We start from the raw sequence: 14,775 nt of genomic DNA, 5'->3' as shown, positions 1-14,775 counted from the left end.
TATTATATTTAATTTGAATATTTCTTGTTAATTGATTTTATTAATTTAATATATGTTATTAGTTTATATCTGTATAAAATGTGAACTTAAAATATTTTTGAATCCAGTAGCATTATTTTCTAAACCCTCTGTACATTTAAATGATAAGGATATTAAATTTTTATGGTCCAGAATACTTACTAAGGTGCTACAGAATACAATTTGCATTTTAATTGAAAATTTTAATAAATTGTAAATTGCTAAAGATATATATTTCTTCTTTCATTTTAAGTGAGCCATTTTAAATTGATTTGGCAAGTACACCTTAAACCTTAAAGTGCATATCAATACAAAAAACAAACAAATAAATAAATAAATGTATGTGTCGAAAATTTCCACAGAGGGGAGTATGGAAATGGGAAACCCCCAGCCTACGAGCGGATTATTTTCCGGAATATGCTGTAATATAATAAAAGAAGTATATGTCATAAATTTCCACGCGGAAGGCGGGAATTCTTTTGAAGAGCTTGAATTGTGTTTGTTTAATAGAAGCCAAAAACAGTTACGGGACACAATTGACACCGTTTGATGTACAGTATAGTTTATTTAATTCCATCCATACCAAATCAAAATTAATTTGATGCCTATTCATAAATTAAAATGGATCACTTTTAATGCAATAATGTTTATTTAATATACATAATTAAATAATAAAAGTTATTATTATTATTAGAAAGAAGGTGATATTTTAAACGTAATGAGTGATAGAATTTTCTATGTAGTTCGCTTTAGATCTTTTTTGGAATTGAATGCAATAAATACTAATTTTGATTGAATGAGTTTTTTTGTACCTTTAATCCTTGAAATTTGTAGCATAATCGTTTTTTAAACCGCTGCAATTGTTTTTAATGTTGAATATGGGTATAGACAGTAAAATTCCTGATTAAGGTTGATATTTCATCCTTCCAATTCCCGTAAAGCAGATTGCAATCTATTAAAAATTCAGACCTTGCGGTCTATCCATAGTTAATAAATTTTTTTTGAAACATTTATTCCATTTATTTTTGGAATTATGCAAAAAAAAAAAAAAAACTATTAGGGCGAATAAAACGTTTCAAAGCTAATTTTGTTCGTTGAGATTTCAGTTAGAAGATAGAGATTAATTGAAAAATAGCTTAGTCAATTTTTAGGAAATTTTTCGCATTTTTTTGCAAAAATTTACAATAAAAAATTTGTTTTTTTTTCTTTTTAAGTTATAGAAAAACACCTAAAAACAGATAGTTCCATAGCACCAGTATCCTAAAGTGCGCTATTTACGAGTTTATAAAGAAGTAAAACAAAATTTCCAGCCGAATTTGTATAAAAACTCCAGGCCTCATATTCCGGGTGAGTGGACTCTTCTAGATATAAAAACAACTTTTGACCTGTAACCGAAAACAACACGTAGAATCCATAACTTTATTGGTATATTTGTAAAATATCCTAATAAAGATATGTATCGAGATCATTGATTAAAAACCTTTTCGCAACAAATTGACTAAAAAAGCCCATTTTTGAAGGGGTAGGGTTGACACCTGTCCTGATTCGATCGGGAGACTTCCGAAATCTTGTAATCTCTCCCGACCTTCGATTTTCTCAAGCTCGGTACGTAGATTCAGTTTGGTCATAATTCCAGGCGATTTTTTAATTTTTTCTTAAAGTCTTTTTTTAAGGGTACTTCCCTCTAGACCAAAACAGGATTTTTGGGGTTTTCTCAAAAACGACTCTAACGATTTCGATTAAACTGGACACAAGGCTAGACCTTAAGGTGTTTCTAGGATTGGTATAAACCACATATCCGGGAAAATTCGAGAAGGCTCACACTCTTGAGAAAAATTTTTTTTTGGGTTTTCTCAAAGACGGCTCTAACGATTTCGATTAACCTGGGAACAAGGCTAGACCTTAAAGTGTTCCTAGGATTGATATAGCCCACATATCCGGGAAAATTCCAGAAAGCCCACACCCTAGGAGAAACCTTTTTTGCGGTTTTCTCAAAAATGGCTCTAACGCTTTCGATTAAACTTGATACATTAAGGCTAGACCTTAAGGTGTTCCTAGGATTGGTATAGGCTACATATCGAGGAAAATTCGAAAGTCTTGTCCGATGTTTCGGACCGTTTATTTTTAATTTGTTCGTTTTGAGTTCTTTGAGTTTCGAAATATCTCGGTGAGACAACTCCAAACTTGTCCAAAATATCTGCCACACCAGTAAAATGTAAAAAAATCCTGGCAAAAAATATTTCTGCCAGGATAAACTCTGGCACACCTAGTCCATATTGTACCTATCGTTAAATAGTATTGATTCATATGCGAAATTTCGAAATCCGTGTGAGCGCAGTTTTACTGTCACGGGCCCAGGGCTATATTATAATTCGGTAGTATATAATTGAATTAATTTCACTATATCTCGATTTCTTGGAACTTCGATTTAGCAATCCTATTTTAGGACCACTTTTTAAAATTTTAAACTCATCATGAAAAACATGGACATGAAATAAAAATAAATTAATCGAATTAATTTTTTTTTTAAATTAAATAAAAGCTTGTTTTGAATTATTGATTATTTGTACATATATAAAAACTTATTTTGAATTATTGATTATTTGTACATATTACGTTTGCGACTTTTCGAGATCTATTTAGCGGCGATTATACAAATTTTATTTATTGTTAGTTACGTATAACAATTTTGTTATATATGATTATTAAAATAAAAACTGATTACCATGGTTTTTTAGATCGTGATAAATACTTTATTTTCCTTAAATAAAACATTCAATTTTGATCTTATTAAAATTAGGGGATTCTATGATTGAAAAACTAAATGTGGAAAGAATAAAGTGAAAAATATTTTAAAATAGTAGAATTAAAATAGCATTTGTATTTAGTTCGTATTGAATTTAAATAAGTGACAAATGAAAATATAATTGACCGGAAACAGATGACAGTAGTGTCTGAGTAACTAAACGACGCCTGGGACAAGTGACGAGTACATAGTGGTAAGTTGTCATTATTTTTAGTTTATTTCATATTTTTGTTGTAAACAAACAACATATTAAGTGAGGTTGATATATTTTTCGTTTAAATTCATTATTTTCGTTATGCCAAATTCGACATTTGCTATCGACATGCCTCGTCCATATTACTGGTACATATACATAGCTTGCCCATGCTGTTTTTAAAAATATGACTTAGAATGTGTAAATTCTATTTAATTTGTGATAAATAGTGCTTATTTTTACTTAATAAACGATTTTACATGTAAATACATGTTTGTTAAATCATACTTGAAAAATGAAAATACTTTAGCCTCACTTAATATTGAAGACCTACTTATTACTGTATATCTAAGCCACCTATTTTATTTTAGGGAACAATTGGATAATTTTTTTCATAAATTAACTGCAATGGAGTCTCCTAGAAAAAACAATGATTGCTATTTTTATTATTATTCAACGTGTACTAAGGTAAAAATTTTTAAATCTGTTTTTGTAAAATGAAGATGTTCATGTTTGATTATTGTAGGGTGACAACTGCACTTTTCGTCACGAACCCTCTGCTTTAGGCTGTGAAACTATGTGCTCCTATTGGCAACAAGGAAAATGCTTAAATCAACATTGCAATTTTCGTCATATGGAACTTAGGGTAAGTCTTATAATTGATTTAACCTTCGGAGAACACTATGGGTCATTTTGATCCATACATATTTTCTTTTGCATATATATTACAATACCACTCACTATTACCGCATTTATACCAGTTAATTAAACGTAAATGATATTCAAAAATCTTTCAGAGAATTTTTTTAGAATTGATCGCATGCGTTGATCTAAAATGGTGGACAATCGAAATTTAAACTACGGGTCTATTAAGCCCTACGTTCTTGAACGGAAAGGTTAAATAAAATTTATTCACGAGTATTTTAAGTTTAATTTAAAAAATATCAGTTTTCTGGGAAATTTTATGCTATTTTTATTTCAATTTAAAGTAATAATTACACGATTATAGATTATAATACCTACACGAATTATGGTTATAATTCCTACAAAAAGACCAGCTGCAATTCATCTTTTAAAGAGAAAATTTCTAATCTCAATTGCTATTTTAGCCCTAACTTGCAAATTTATACTATAGTCTACAGTAAATAGGGGGGTATGGTTTCGTGAATAACACTCTTACTAAACTTCGTGAGTGGCTTCATTTCAGTGTAACATTTGCATTTATGAAAACTTCGCAAAATGAGTGCGTTTTCAATGTAGAAAACGGAAAACATGCCAATTACAATGGCCTATTGAAAAAATATGAACAACCATTTGATTTTTTCTTGAATTCAAGATAACTATAATAAGACATAATAATAGTACTCTCAACATATCGGAAAATCGAGTATATGAAAATTTATCAACAACCGGCTAATTTTTACAGAATTGTTTAATAAATATTAGTAAAATTGAATGCTCATAATGGCCTACAAATTTCATGAGTGTTTCCTCAGACCTTCGCCCTAAACAACACTCTTAATTTTTTTTTCGGACTTTAAATGAAATGTAGAATGCAATAAAATATGTGATCCATAACATAATTGGGCCATATAAGAAAAATATATAATAAAAATTTTTATATCTCGACATATAAATTACTAATAACAAGAATATGGAAATTTATAAATAACCGGCTAATTTTTTACACAAATGTTAATTGATTATCAGTCAAATAAAATGCTCATACTGGCCTACAAATTTCATGAGCCGTTTTGTCAGATCTATGCCTTTAACATGTCAATTTAACGGCTATATGTTTTATTATAAACACTTGTAGGCCACGAAAAGCACTTGAAATTTGAGCTTTTTTATGATCAAAAAATGTTGTGGCCTACAATCTAAATGGAGCATATTTTAAAAGAAAATTATTTCATTTTAATTTTACTGAATAACATTTCAAATAAAGCGTCAAGTAGAACATCCTAGTTTTATTGTTCAAAAGGCATATTATATTGTATATACATGTACTACGGTTGATAACCTATAGTCTTTAAATTGACATGCTTAAGACGTAGATTTGAGAAAACGGCTCATAAAATTTGTAGGCCACGCCAAAAGGACCAGTATTTTTGTAGGTCACTATTTATTCTCTCTTATTATATTCATTTATCTTACATTCAAGAATAAAGCAAATGGTTGTTCATATTTTTTCAATCGGTTGTTTAAATGACATTTTTTCCCTTTTCCACATTGAAAACGCCCCAATTTTCAAAGTTTTCGCAAATGTAAACGTTGTAAGTTACACTGAAATTAATCCACTCACGAAGTTTCGTAGAAGTATTATTCATGAAATTATGTACCCCTCCTCTGTACTGTAGACTACTAGCAATATTATCTTTCGAGTGCTTATAGTTGTTTCAACCGTAACTGAGGCTCTCACTTTAAAATAGTCCTAAAGAAAGATGTCTTAACGATGTTAATTTTCACGATTTGACTGGCCGATTGGAATCATCATTTAGAGGAATTATAGAGAAATTCTGTAGTTAGTTTTAGCACTTAGCATATGTTGCTATGTTGTTAATTAATATAGTTATCCGCATCAAAATTATTCACTTGAAGCTAAAAAAAGTTAAAATCTTCCGGAAACATATATCTACAAATACGGTTGAGTCTTCTTTATTTCGGAAATATATCGTCAAATAACATTGATAGATGAAGAAGCTTGGGATAGGTTATTTATATTCAAAATTTAATGGACATGTTCAAATTTATCAATTGAATTCACAATTCTCGAATGTGACGAGCCCCCTTTTTACAATCAAAAACGGTACCAGTTATGAAAATTCTTTAAAAAAAATTTTTGTATTGAATTTTTGCTACTCTCATGTTTACAAGATGGGTCCTACTGACTCAGGACTCAATTGACCTATGTTGCTCATTTACGAACACGACCTCACTTTTTACGTCGTGAGTACGCTATAAAAATTCAGCTTGATATCTCTTTTTGTTTTTGATTTATCGTGTTGACAGACGGACGGACAGACAATTTAAAATGGACTAATTAGGTTATTTTATGAACACCTGTATCAAAATTTTGTACGTAGCATCACTATTTTGAAGCGTTACAAACTTGAGACTAAACTTAGTATACCTTGCATATTACATATATGTATGATATAAAAATGAAAAGTTTTTGATTAAAATCGTGTCAAGTACAAATGTGTCACTTCCCAGAGCAGATTTATTATTTCCAAAACAAATCTACCTGTACGAATGTATCTGCAAAACCATAGCTAGAATCAGATTCATAAATATGTCTCTAGAAATGTGCTTTTTTAATCTCTACGAAGTTTCTTGTAAATAGGCGTCCAGAAAATTTTCAATTTAATAGAAGAACTAAAATTTATGAAATATCCGTTTTTTTGTTATTTTGTAAATTCTAATTGAATATGCAATTTTGAAAAGGGCACATATCTGAAAATGTAAAATGTTCAGGAAAAAAAACACCAATTATTTTAATGTATACCCTGTATATATGAAATATATATCATGGTATACTAATTTTAGTCCCAAGTTTGTAAGATTTAGAAGTATTGATGATACGAACAAAATGTTGGTATAGGTGTTCATAAAATCATCTAATTAGTCCATTTCTGGTTGTCCGTCTGCGAGCACAATAACTCAAAAATGAAGAGATATCAAGCTGAAACTTTTATAGCGTGCTCGAGATGTAAAAAGAGATTTCTTTTTTTAATATAGATTTATAGAATCTTAGGTCCGTAGGACCCATCTTGTAAGCCGTTAGAGACAGAACAAGAGTTTAAATTTTAAAAAATACTCCTTATAAAAAACTAACAACTTTTGTTTGAAACATCTTTTTCGTAAACATCACTGTTAATCCGTGAGAGCGCAAATTATCCAAAAATTTTGGTGTCCATCTTTTCCAAAACTATAAGAGATAGGTGGCTGAAAATTTGCAGGCAAATAGTGGTCTAGTGAAAAATTCTCGAAAAACGAAAAAATTGTAGTTGTATTGGTTTTATAGACTTCTAATTTATAGAAAATATTAGGCAGGCCTTAACATTTAACAATTTCTATACAGGGCATTTCAACAATTAATTCAAATATATTTTGTTTTCACTTGTTTTTTTATTTTTCTTGGTATTATAATTAATAAAATTTGTATTATTATTACAGAAAAATCGTAAAGCAATACCATGTTACTGGGAGACACAACCTAGTGGATGTCGTAAACCTCATTGTCCCTTCCAACATAAGAATCCACGAGAACCAGTAAATGTTGAACCGCCTCCGGTTCCTGCTGAAGGTACGCATGAACAGAAAAATGAGCGGTCTGACTGGAATAGACGTCAAGGTACAATCAATAATGTGAAATTGATTTGAATAGATTGTATTGGTGGCTTTATTCAGTTATCTTAAATTTAAAAAAAAAAAAAATTCAAAAATCAAGTACATATTTACGTTACGTTATTAAATCAAAGGGATCATTTTTAGCAATGGAAAATAATCAACATGCTGGCGAATTGTCTAATAATGAAATTGAATGTGCACGACCGACATCCCGCCGTATTAGTCAAACTAACACTGAGCCACCAACATATGGAACACCATCTGTTGATCCACTTGTTGTGAACTTCGAAGAAGGTATGCGTCTGTACTAGCTTTACCTTCATTGTGTAAATTAAAACATAGCTAGTTACATATAAAAAATAAACACAATAATTCAAATCTACCACAAAAATATAAACAATTACCAATAAATATTCATTGAAGCAAAACTTAGAAGTAACTTTAAAAAAATTTACTTTGAAAACTAAATCAAGTGATGTTATCGAATATTATATAAAACAAATTTTTGTAACATACCTCTTTGAATTGAATTTGTTAGTTGGAACTGATATGCTCTGATGCTAACGTGTTTAAACGTACTACATACAGTACTCTAGTTTCATTTAGAATCAATATTTTTTGACAATTTTTCATCACATTAATCCTAAAACTGTGATGCTTTAAATATAATTATTACATTTAATAATATTAAATTTATCCAAGTCGTCACAGATAATTTTTTTTTTTTTAAAGAAAAAATTAAACAAAGTCTCCTTTTCTTATTTATATTTAAGGGTATTAATCAAAGTGAATTAATTCATAATTATAAATAGTAAAAAAAAAACATAAATTAGTTAGCGCCAAATATTAATATTTGATAAAAAATTATATATCAAAAAATTGTTCCTGAAATGCTCTTCCAGAATATACAATTTCTCCACTTAAATAATTAGTAATTATACATAATTAATAATTTTTAATTCCCGATTGTCTCTTAATATTAAAAAAAAAGAAAAAGATGGCGTTAGTGGGGATTAAATGATAAATTAATTTGATGTTTTAACTATTAATTATTTAACTGAAGCAATTATATATTCTGAAGGAGCATTTTTAATCCTGAATATCTAATTCACTGTCTGTTAATTATATAAGTGGAGCAATTGTATATTCTGAAGGAATATTTCAGGAGCAATTTTTTGAAATATAATTTTTGTTTAAATATTAATATTTGGCGCTAACTAGCTTATGGTGTAAAAATATAATAAAATTAATTCTTTCTTTATAAATAATATTAATTGTAAAATACATTTTTTTTTTGCTTTGAATTGTATAGTTGTTCGGTTCTTTCTAACTTTAGGTTTGTCGTTTTTTTTTCTTCTTTTTATTTAGTATTATTCATTGTACGAATTCACGAAATTTATTTTGTAAGTTTATCCATTTAATTTAGTTAGTAGACACTTTAAAAAAAATTATTTCTTATTGCGTATACCATTTTAGAAAAATTCGTACTAAAATAGAATTAATTTGGACACAGAGTTAAAAAAAATTTTTTGTTTGTTTTAAGATTTTGACACTTTTAATATATAAAATTATCTGTGGCTGTATTACATTTTTTTCTGTTTAAATCAGTTAGAAGATATTGTGTCACTTTCTAAATAGAATTTTGTTTATTATTTCTCTTGAAGTGCATTCTCTAACAGTTCTAAATATTTATTTATTTAATCATAATTTATTTATTGTTGAGATTTTCTTTTTTTTGTTTGTTAAAAATTTTTTGTTTCAAAATGCTCTGCAGCTACGAATTATAGGAAAATGTTTATTTTTTCTTAATTTAATGTGCAATTGTTATTTATATTTTATACATTATAAATATTACTTGGCAAATAATGCCAAAATGCAATTATATATATATATATATTTTTTTTTGTAATAACAAAATTTATTTAGGCACTGCCATAAAATATAATAATAATGAATGTAATTTGCAACAATCTAATTTCCTGTTTTTGGTTTACAAAAATTGATTTTTTGTATGTTATGTGAATATAACTAATAAATTGTACTTAAAAAAAATATACAATTAAGAATCTCGAAAAAATTGTTCAATAAAAATTGCCGTCACTCGAATTTAAAACTTATTCACAAATAAAACAGTTTTAAAAAAAAATATGACAAAATTTATAAATAAAAATATGTTAAGAATCGTTTTCATCTAGTATATTATAGTCTGGTGTATTTAGGAAAAAGTTTTTGAAAAATATATCCGAGATTCGTTCCTAAAGCGAAAGTGGAGTAGAATCTGGGACCAGAAAGGCGAGACTGTGTCCAATGGTTTCCAATCACATTATTGGAAAACAGGAATGTTGATGTATTTCTGTTCCTTTTTTTCTTGGAAAATTACAACTGTTCGAGAAATAATTCTTGTATTTAAAATATTATATGCTCAATTGTTAATATTCAGGATGGTGAGCAACCGGGAAAATTCAAAAGAACTGAGGTTATAAAATATTTCGGCAATATTTTCGATTTATTGATTTTTGACAGCAAATTTTGAAATTCGAATTATTTATTGTTTTATAGACGTGAATTCTAGCGCATCATATTTCGATATTATCGTGATTAATCAGAATTGAACACAAGTAGTTCATGGGAATTTCTCTCGCCATTTAAAGGAAATTTCGTCAAAAGTTTTTTTTTTTTTCAAACGAAAATACATTATATGGAAATATATGTCGATTTTATATAAAAATTGATATAAAATTCGTGGTTCTTGAAATTCTAATTTAATAAATGAATTTTCGTCGAAATATGGGAAATTAATCCTAAGATTCTGTAATAATTAATAGTTCCGCCATCGCTTTTGCCATCAGAATAATGTCTCTAAATGGATCATCTTCTAACAGCATTCTTTTTGGAAATTTTTGCTTCAATTGTGGAATAATCAGAGAATTTCATAATATCATTTCGATCGATTCATTATAGTGGAAAATCATCTAACATTCAGTTTGTGAAAAGATCGAAGTTGACCGTTCCGATAAAAGTTCATCTTCTTCATCTAAAATTTGTATGCAAACTTTAACAACACGAAATTCCATTCAGTTGATTAAGAGAATCATTTTTTCGAACATCTGTATTATCACTCCTGGAAAAAGTTAAATAATAATCGGAAGATTTTACAATTTTATCGGAAAAACGGACAAAATTGCGTTTTTCAATATAAGATTTTCTTGATGCCCTCGTTTCAAAAAAATCTTCTGATTTATTTCAAAAACTTAAGTCTTCGATCTAAATACATTAGACTAAAAACCAACATTTTTAAATTTAATCGAAATAACTTTAGGATTTTTCAAATTGCCAGAACAAAATTTTTTTTATGTTTAAGAATGATGGGGTAAAAGGTTGATGTATACAGAAAGTAAACAAGCCTTAATTTTGACAGTATTTCTAGTTGAGAATGATTTTATTCATGATGACATGAAGTAATTGTCTCCCTGCTGTATATATGTATATTTTTATACAGTATGTCCACGGATAGAGGTAGCTATACTTGGAAATTTTTTTATTTTGCATTTTAAGAAAAAAGTCTTTTTTATAAAAAGTTTTGCTTATTCTGAAAAGTATGTAGGCGTATTTAAAATTTCTAAATAATGTACAGGGTAGAAAAAAAATTAAGAACCTTTATTTTCTTCTTTGGAAAACTACCCTGACTTTTTATAAGTTGACAAAATGTTACTAAGGAAAGTTGCTCGCAACAATTATGACTCTAGTACAAAATTCTCGATAAGAATCAAGAAGATCTTTCCAACTTAGACATTTCCATTTCTATATTTTTCTGAATAAGCATAATTTTTTATAAAGAATGTGTTTTTTTCTTATAATGGAAATAAGAAAATTTACAAGTATAGTTACCTCTATCCGTGACACACTGTATATACATATATATGCATATAGTTATATAAATATAGCTAGCTATTATTTATAAGAATATATAAATGGTATCAATTAAGTAGAGAAGTTGCCAAGAGCAAGAATAGCTCTCACATTTTTTATAATTAGCTGATGATATGGGTGCGTACTACGTACTTTGGTTGCATAAATTATTATGTAATACGTATTAAAAAAAAAAAAACACGTCTGTCTGTTAAAACAATATTTAGTAGTACATTTGTGATAATTAAAAAAAAAAAAATAATAAAAATAATAATAAAAAATAGATATAATTTTTATGTAACCATGATGTTATTATTTATTTAATTGCTCATTAGTTTTATATCAACACATATTTGTAAATTGTGTAAATTTTGTGAGGATTAATAAATACATGAAAACACGTGAACAAAAAATAAAACGATCGAAAAATAAACGACACTAAAATCGAATTTGAAAATGTTCATATGTTGGAATTTGTGTTAATTATTCCGCTGGAAAAAAACTATCATTTTTTGTTTGTTTTGTGAAAGTATTTTGTAAAACCACACACTCTTATGCCTATTGAATTAATTTTTACTGGGTGAGGATTATTTGGGAAACGATTAAACGATTTTTTTTTATGATAAAAAAAATACCTTCCTACAAAACTTGTTACTAATTTTTTTGTTTTTACAAATTGAGAGTATATTAAAAGAAAATTATAAACTGATGATCATTAAAAGAAAAAAGAATAAAAGAATACCTTTAAAAACGATATCTGTCAATTATTTATATATATATTTTTTCTTTTTTTTAAAAACTGAACTGCAAGAATGCACTTGATTTGAGAATATGAACAAAATTTATTATTTACCTACTAAAATTTAAAAACTAAACCTTTTTTTATGTAAGTATTTTATGGTTTAATAGCGAGTGTATTCTTGCATTCAGGTAAAGGATGCCTCCAAAAGGTTTTTACAATGCTCATGTATAATAAGGCTCAAAAATTGTCGATTTAGCTAAATTGTAAGTTGCTCTATACTATCTTTATACGACCCTTAAGCAATTTTGAACTCATTTTTTTAAATACTTTTAATAAAACCAAGTATTAAATTTTTTTTTATATTTCGGCGGCGATGGTATATTTTATTGGCTAAAAAATTATGATTAATACCAATTCATAAAAATTGGGGCAAGGGAAGGGGGTTGGTAATTAGCATCCCCCAAATTTCTAGACCAAGAAATTTTAAGATTTAAGTTAAGCAAATTGTTTATTACAAAAAGCGTTAATCTTATGGTTTTCTCGTTAAAAATTTAAAACATTTGCCGAAGTTTAGACTAAAAACTTGTTAGAAACTCTTCAAATATAAAAATTTCCCTTTTTTTAGTATATTATGCTCATACCATGCCTAAAATCCATTTTTCTCAGCCTATTAATAAAACTAGAAAAATTTAGGATCGTTTCAGAATTATAAAGTGTTAGGTCTTGAATTGGCTGCTATTGGATTTGGTTCAGTTGTTCTGCTTTATTAGCAAAATTTTTAAACTTTAAAAATTAAAACTTTTCAGTTCGTTTTTGCCTAAACTGTATGGTCTGCGGAAAAATGTTTCTAACAAAAAAATGTTATCTTTTTATTCGATAACAACTTTCTAATTTAAAGTTTTCATCTACCTATTACCAGGTATGGAATAGTGTGAGCTTTTCATTGAGGCCGAAAGCCTGGATCAAGTTTAATGTCTGCTTAAGATTTGATTTTTTGCTTGAAGCATTTTTATCGATAAAACTTTGTTCGAGTTTCAAGCATATTTCAACTTAAAAAAGATACCCTGTATATAATAGAGCGTTGTGAGTGTTGTTAAAACATTTTAGAGCCAACCTGTGTATATTTTTTATTTTTTTTAACTGAACTGCAAGAATGCACTTGATTTGGAGAATTTAAACAGAATTTATAATTAAAAAAAATTTAAACACTAACCAATTTATATGAAAATTTGAACTAATAGCGGGTGTATTCTTGCAGAATCAGACAATGAAAGCACATCCAATACTCCTGTTAAATTCAACAATGCAAGATTTAGTAATATAGGTGTTAAAACATTAGAAGAAATACGTCTTGAAAAGATTCAAGAGGCATCAGCAGCTTTATATTTTTATGGAAATCAAAATTGTTTAGAACAAGAAGATTTATTAAATAATGACGAACAAGATTTACGCCAAAGACTTAGATCAACCCGATTATCACAGAAAAAGGATAGTGATTTTGAAATTTTAACGTTAACAGAGATACGAAAGAGAAAATCATCAGATACTCGTAATTTACCTAAAGTTAATGTTTTGGAAAAAGTACAAAATGTATTATTACAAGCTAAAAACGAATTAGAAAAAAATAATGCAACCAATATTACGACACCGGAAATTAAAATAAAAACTCTGGATGAAATACGTGCTGAACGTGCGTTAAAAAATAAAACACAAGATGATGATAAACCACAAAATCGTGTAAAACGATCATTATCTACCGATTTAATGGACAGTAGTAATTGCAAACGATTAAAAATACAAAGGAAAAAATCAATATCTTGTGAATCAATCACAGATTGTAATTCTAATAATAGTTTTGTTCAAATTCCGGTAAGTGAAAAGTCTGTCGATCAAAGATTGGTGGATAATGAAAGTACTGTTTGTGATACTGATAATTTAAGTGGATCGAAAATGATAACAGTGCCTAATTTAATGTGCGATATTCAGGATGAGGAACCACATAAACAAATAGACAGTTATAATGACGATGTTACCATGGATGAGGACACACATATAAGTGATGAAAAACAAAGGCATGATAATACAGATTCGAATGACATCTTACAAGATATTGATCAGCTGTTGAATGAGAACGATTAGCAATTATTACAATTTTATTATATAAATTCATTGACTAATGCATTTGTTTTAAAAAATATCATTATTCATTTTGTTTTTGTTGTAGTTTATAATTTATTTTAATATAAGAAATTGAGTGCCTGCTTAATCGTTTTTTTTTTATCGTTTAACCTTTGATTTGGTAAAAAGAAATACCTTAATATCGCCGCACCTTGAATAATAAAATTGTGTAAAGCTCATTGTATTCAATATATTTTGAGCTAGAGACGTCTGTTGTATTATTGAAAGCTTTAGATTACGAAATAGGTAAGAGGTTGAAAGAAAGTAGATCATTTATACATTATGAATACTGAATCTAAGGTGTTATATATGCGTTTTTTTTTAAGGTGTAATACGTTGAGTAGAAAGGTAAGGTAGATATATGATCTATGACTAGAGTACATTTATTTTAACTATTTGGTGTGTTTATTTTACACTCAGTATGCTACCAGCTCAAAAAGAACTAATCTTTCATATTTCCATATTATGTTTTGAAACATTATTAAAATATTCTAAACGCAAACATAAGTAGTCATTATTATAGTTAGTGTAGAATGTAGGACTGTTATTATAAAAATTGGATAGGAAATAGAATCT

At 27.8% G+C, this 14,775-nt stretch overlaps 1 protein-coding gene across 3 annotated transcripts; it reads left to right on the top strand.

The window, feature by feature from the left end:
* Nucleotides 1-2,870: 2,870 nt before the first annotated feature.
* On the top strand, nt 2,871-14,277 carry LOC123297242 (zinc finger CCCH domain-containing protein 11A-like). 3 transcript variants are annotated; one of them, XM_044878827.1, is made up of 6 exons: nt 2,871-3,017; nt 3,389-3,485; nt 3,544-3,663; nt 7,197-7,374; nt 7,515-7,664; nt 13,280-14,277. In XM_044878827.1, exons 2-6 carry the CDS (start codon nt 3,426-3,428, stop codon nt 14,158-14,160), a joined length of 1,389 nt encoding a protein of 462 aa, XP_044734762.1. In that variant the 5' UTR covers nt 2,871-3,017; nt 3,389-3,425; the 3' UTR covers nt 14,161-14,277. The 3 variants fall into 3 exon arrangements, with proteins under 3 accessions (XP_044734762.1, XP_044734761.1, XP_044734760.1); XM_044878826.1 differs by lacking the exon at nt 2,871-3,017 and adding an exon at nt 3,049-3,166 and having other exon boundaries at nt 7,197-7,326; XM_044878825.1 differs by lacking the exon at nt 2,871-3,017 and adding an exon at nt 3,049-3,166.
* Nucleotides 14,278-14,775: the final 498 nt, after the last annotated feature.

Source organism: Chrysoperla carnea, chromosome 4 (assembly GCF_905475395.1).
Source record: "Chrysoperla carnea chromosome 4, inChrCarn1.1, whole genome shotgun sequence".
In the NCBI taxonomy this organism is placed as follows: Eukaryota; Metazoa; Arthropoda; class Insecta; order Neuroptera; family Chrysopidae; genus Chrysoperla; species Chrysoperla carnea.
Note: the sequence above shows the minus strand (reverse complement) of the source record. Positions and strands in the feature narration are given on the sequence as shown.

Coding starts and splice junctions, on each gene's coding strand:
- LOC123297242 (XM_044878825.1), top strand. CDS start 3,120: ATGCCAAATTCGACATTTGCTATCGACATGCCTCGTCCATATTACTG. Junction 7,375..7,514: donor TGACTGGAATAGACGTCAAG/GTACAATCAATA, acceptor GATCATTTTTAG/CAATGGAAAATAATCAACAT. Junction 7,665..13,279: donor TGTTGTGAACTTCGAAGAAG/GTATGCGTCTGT, acceptor GTATTCTTGCAG/AATCAGACAATGAAAGCACA.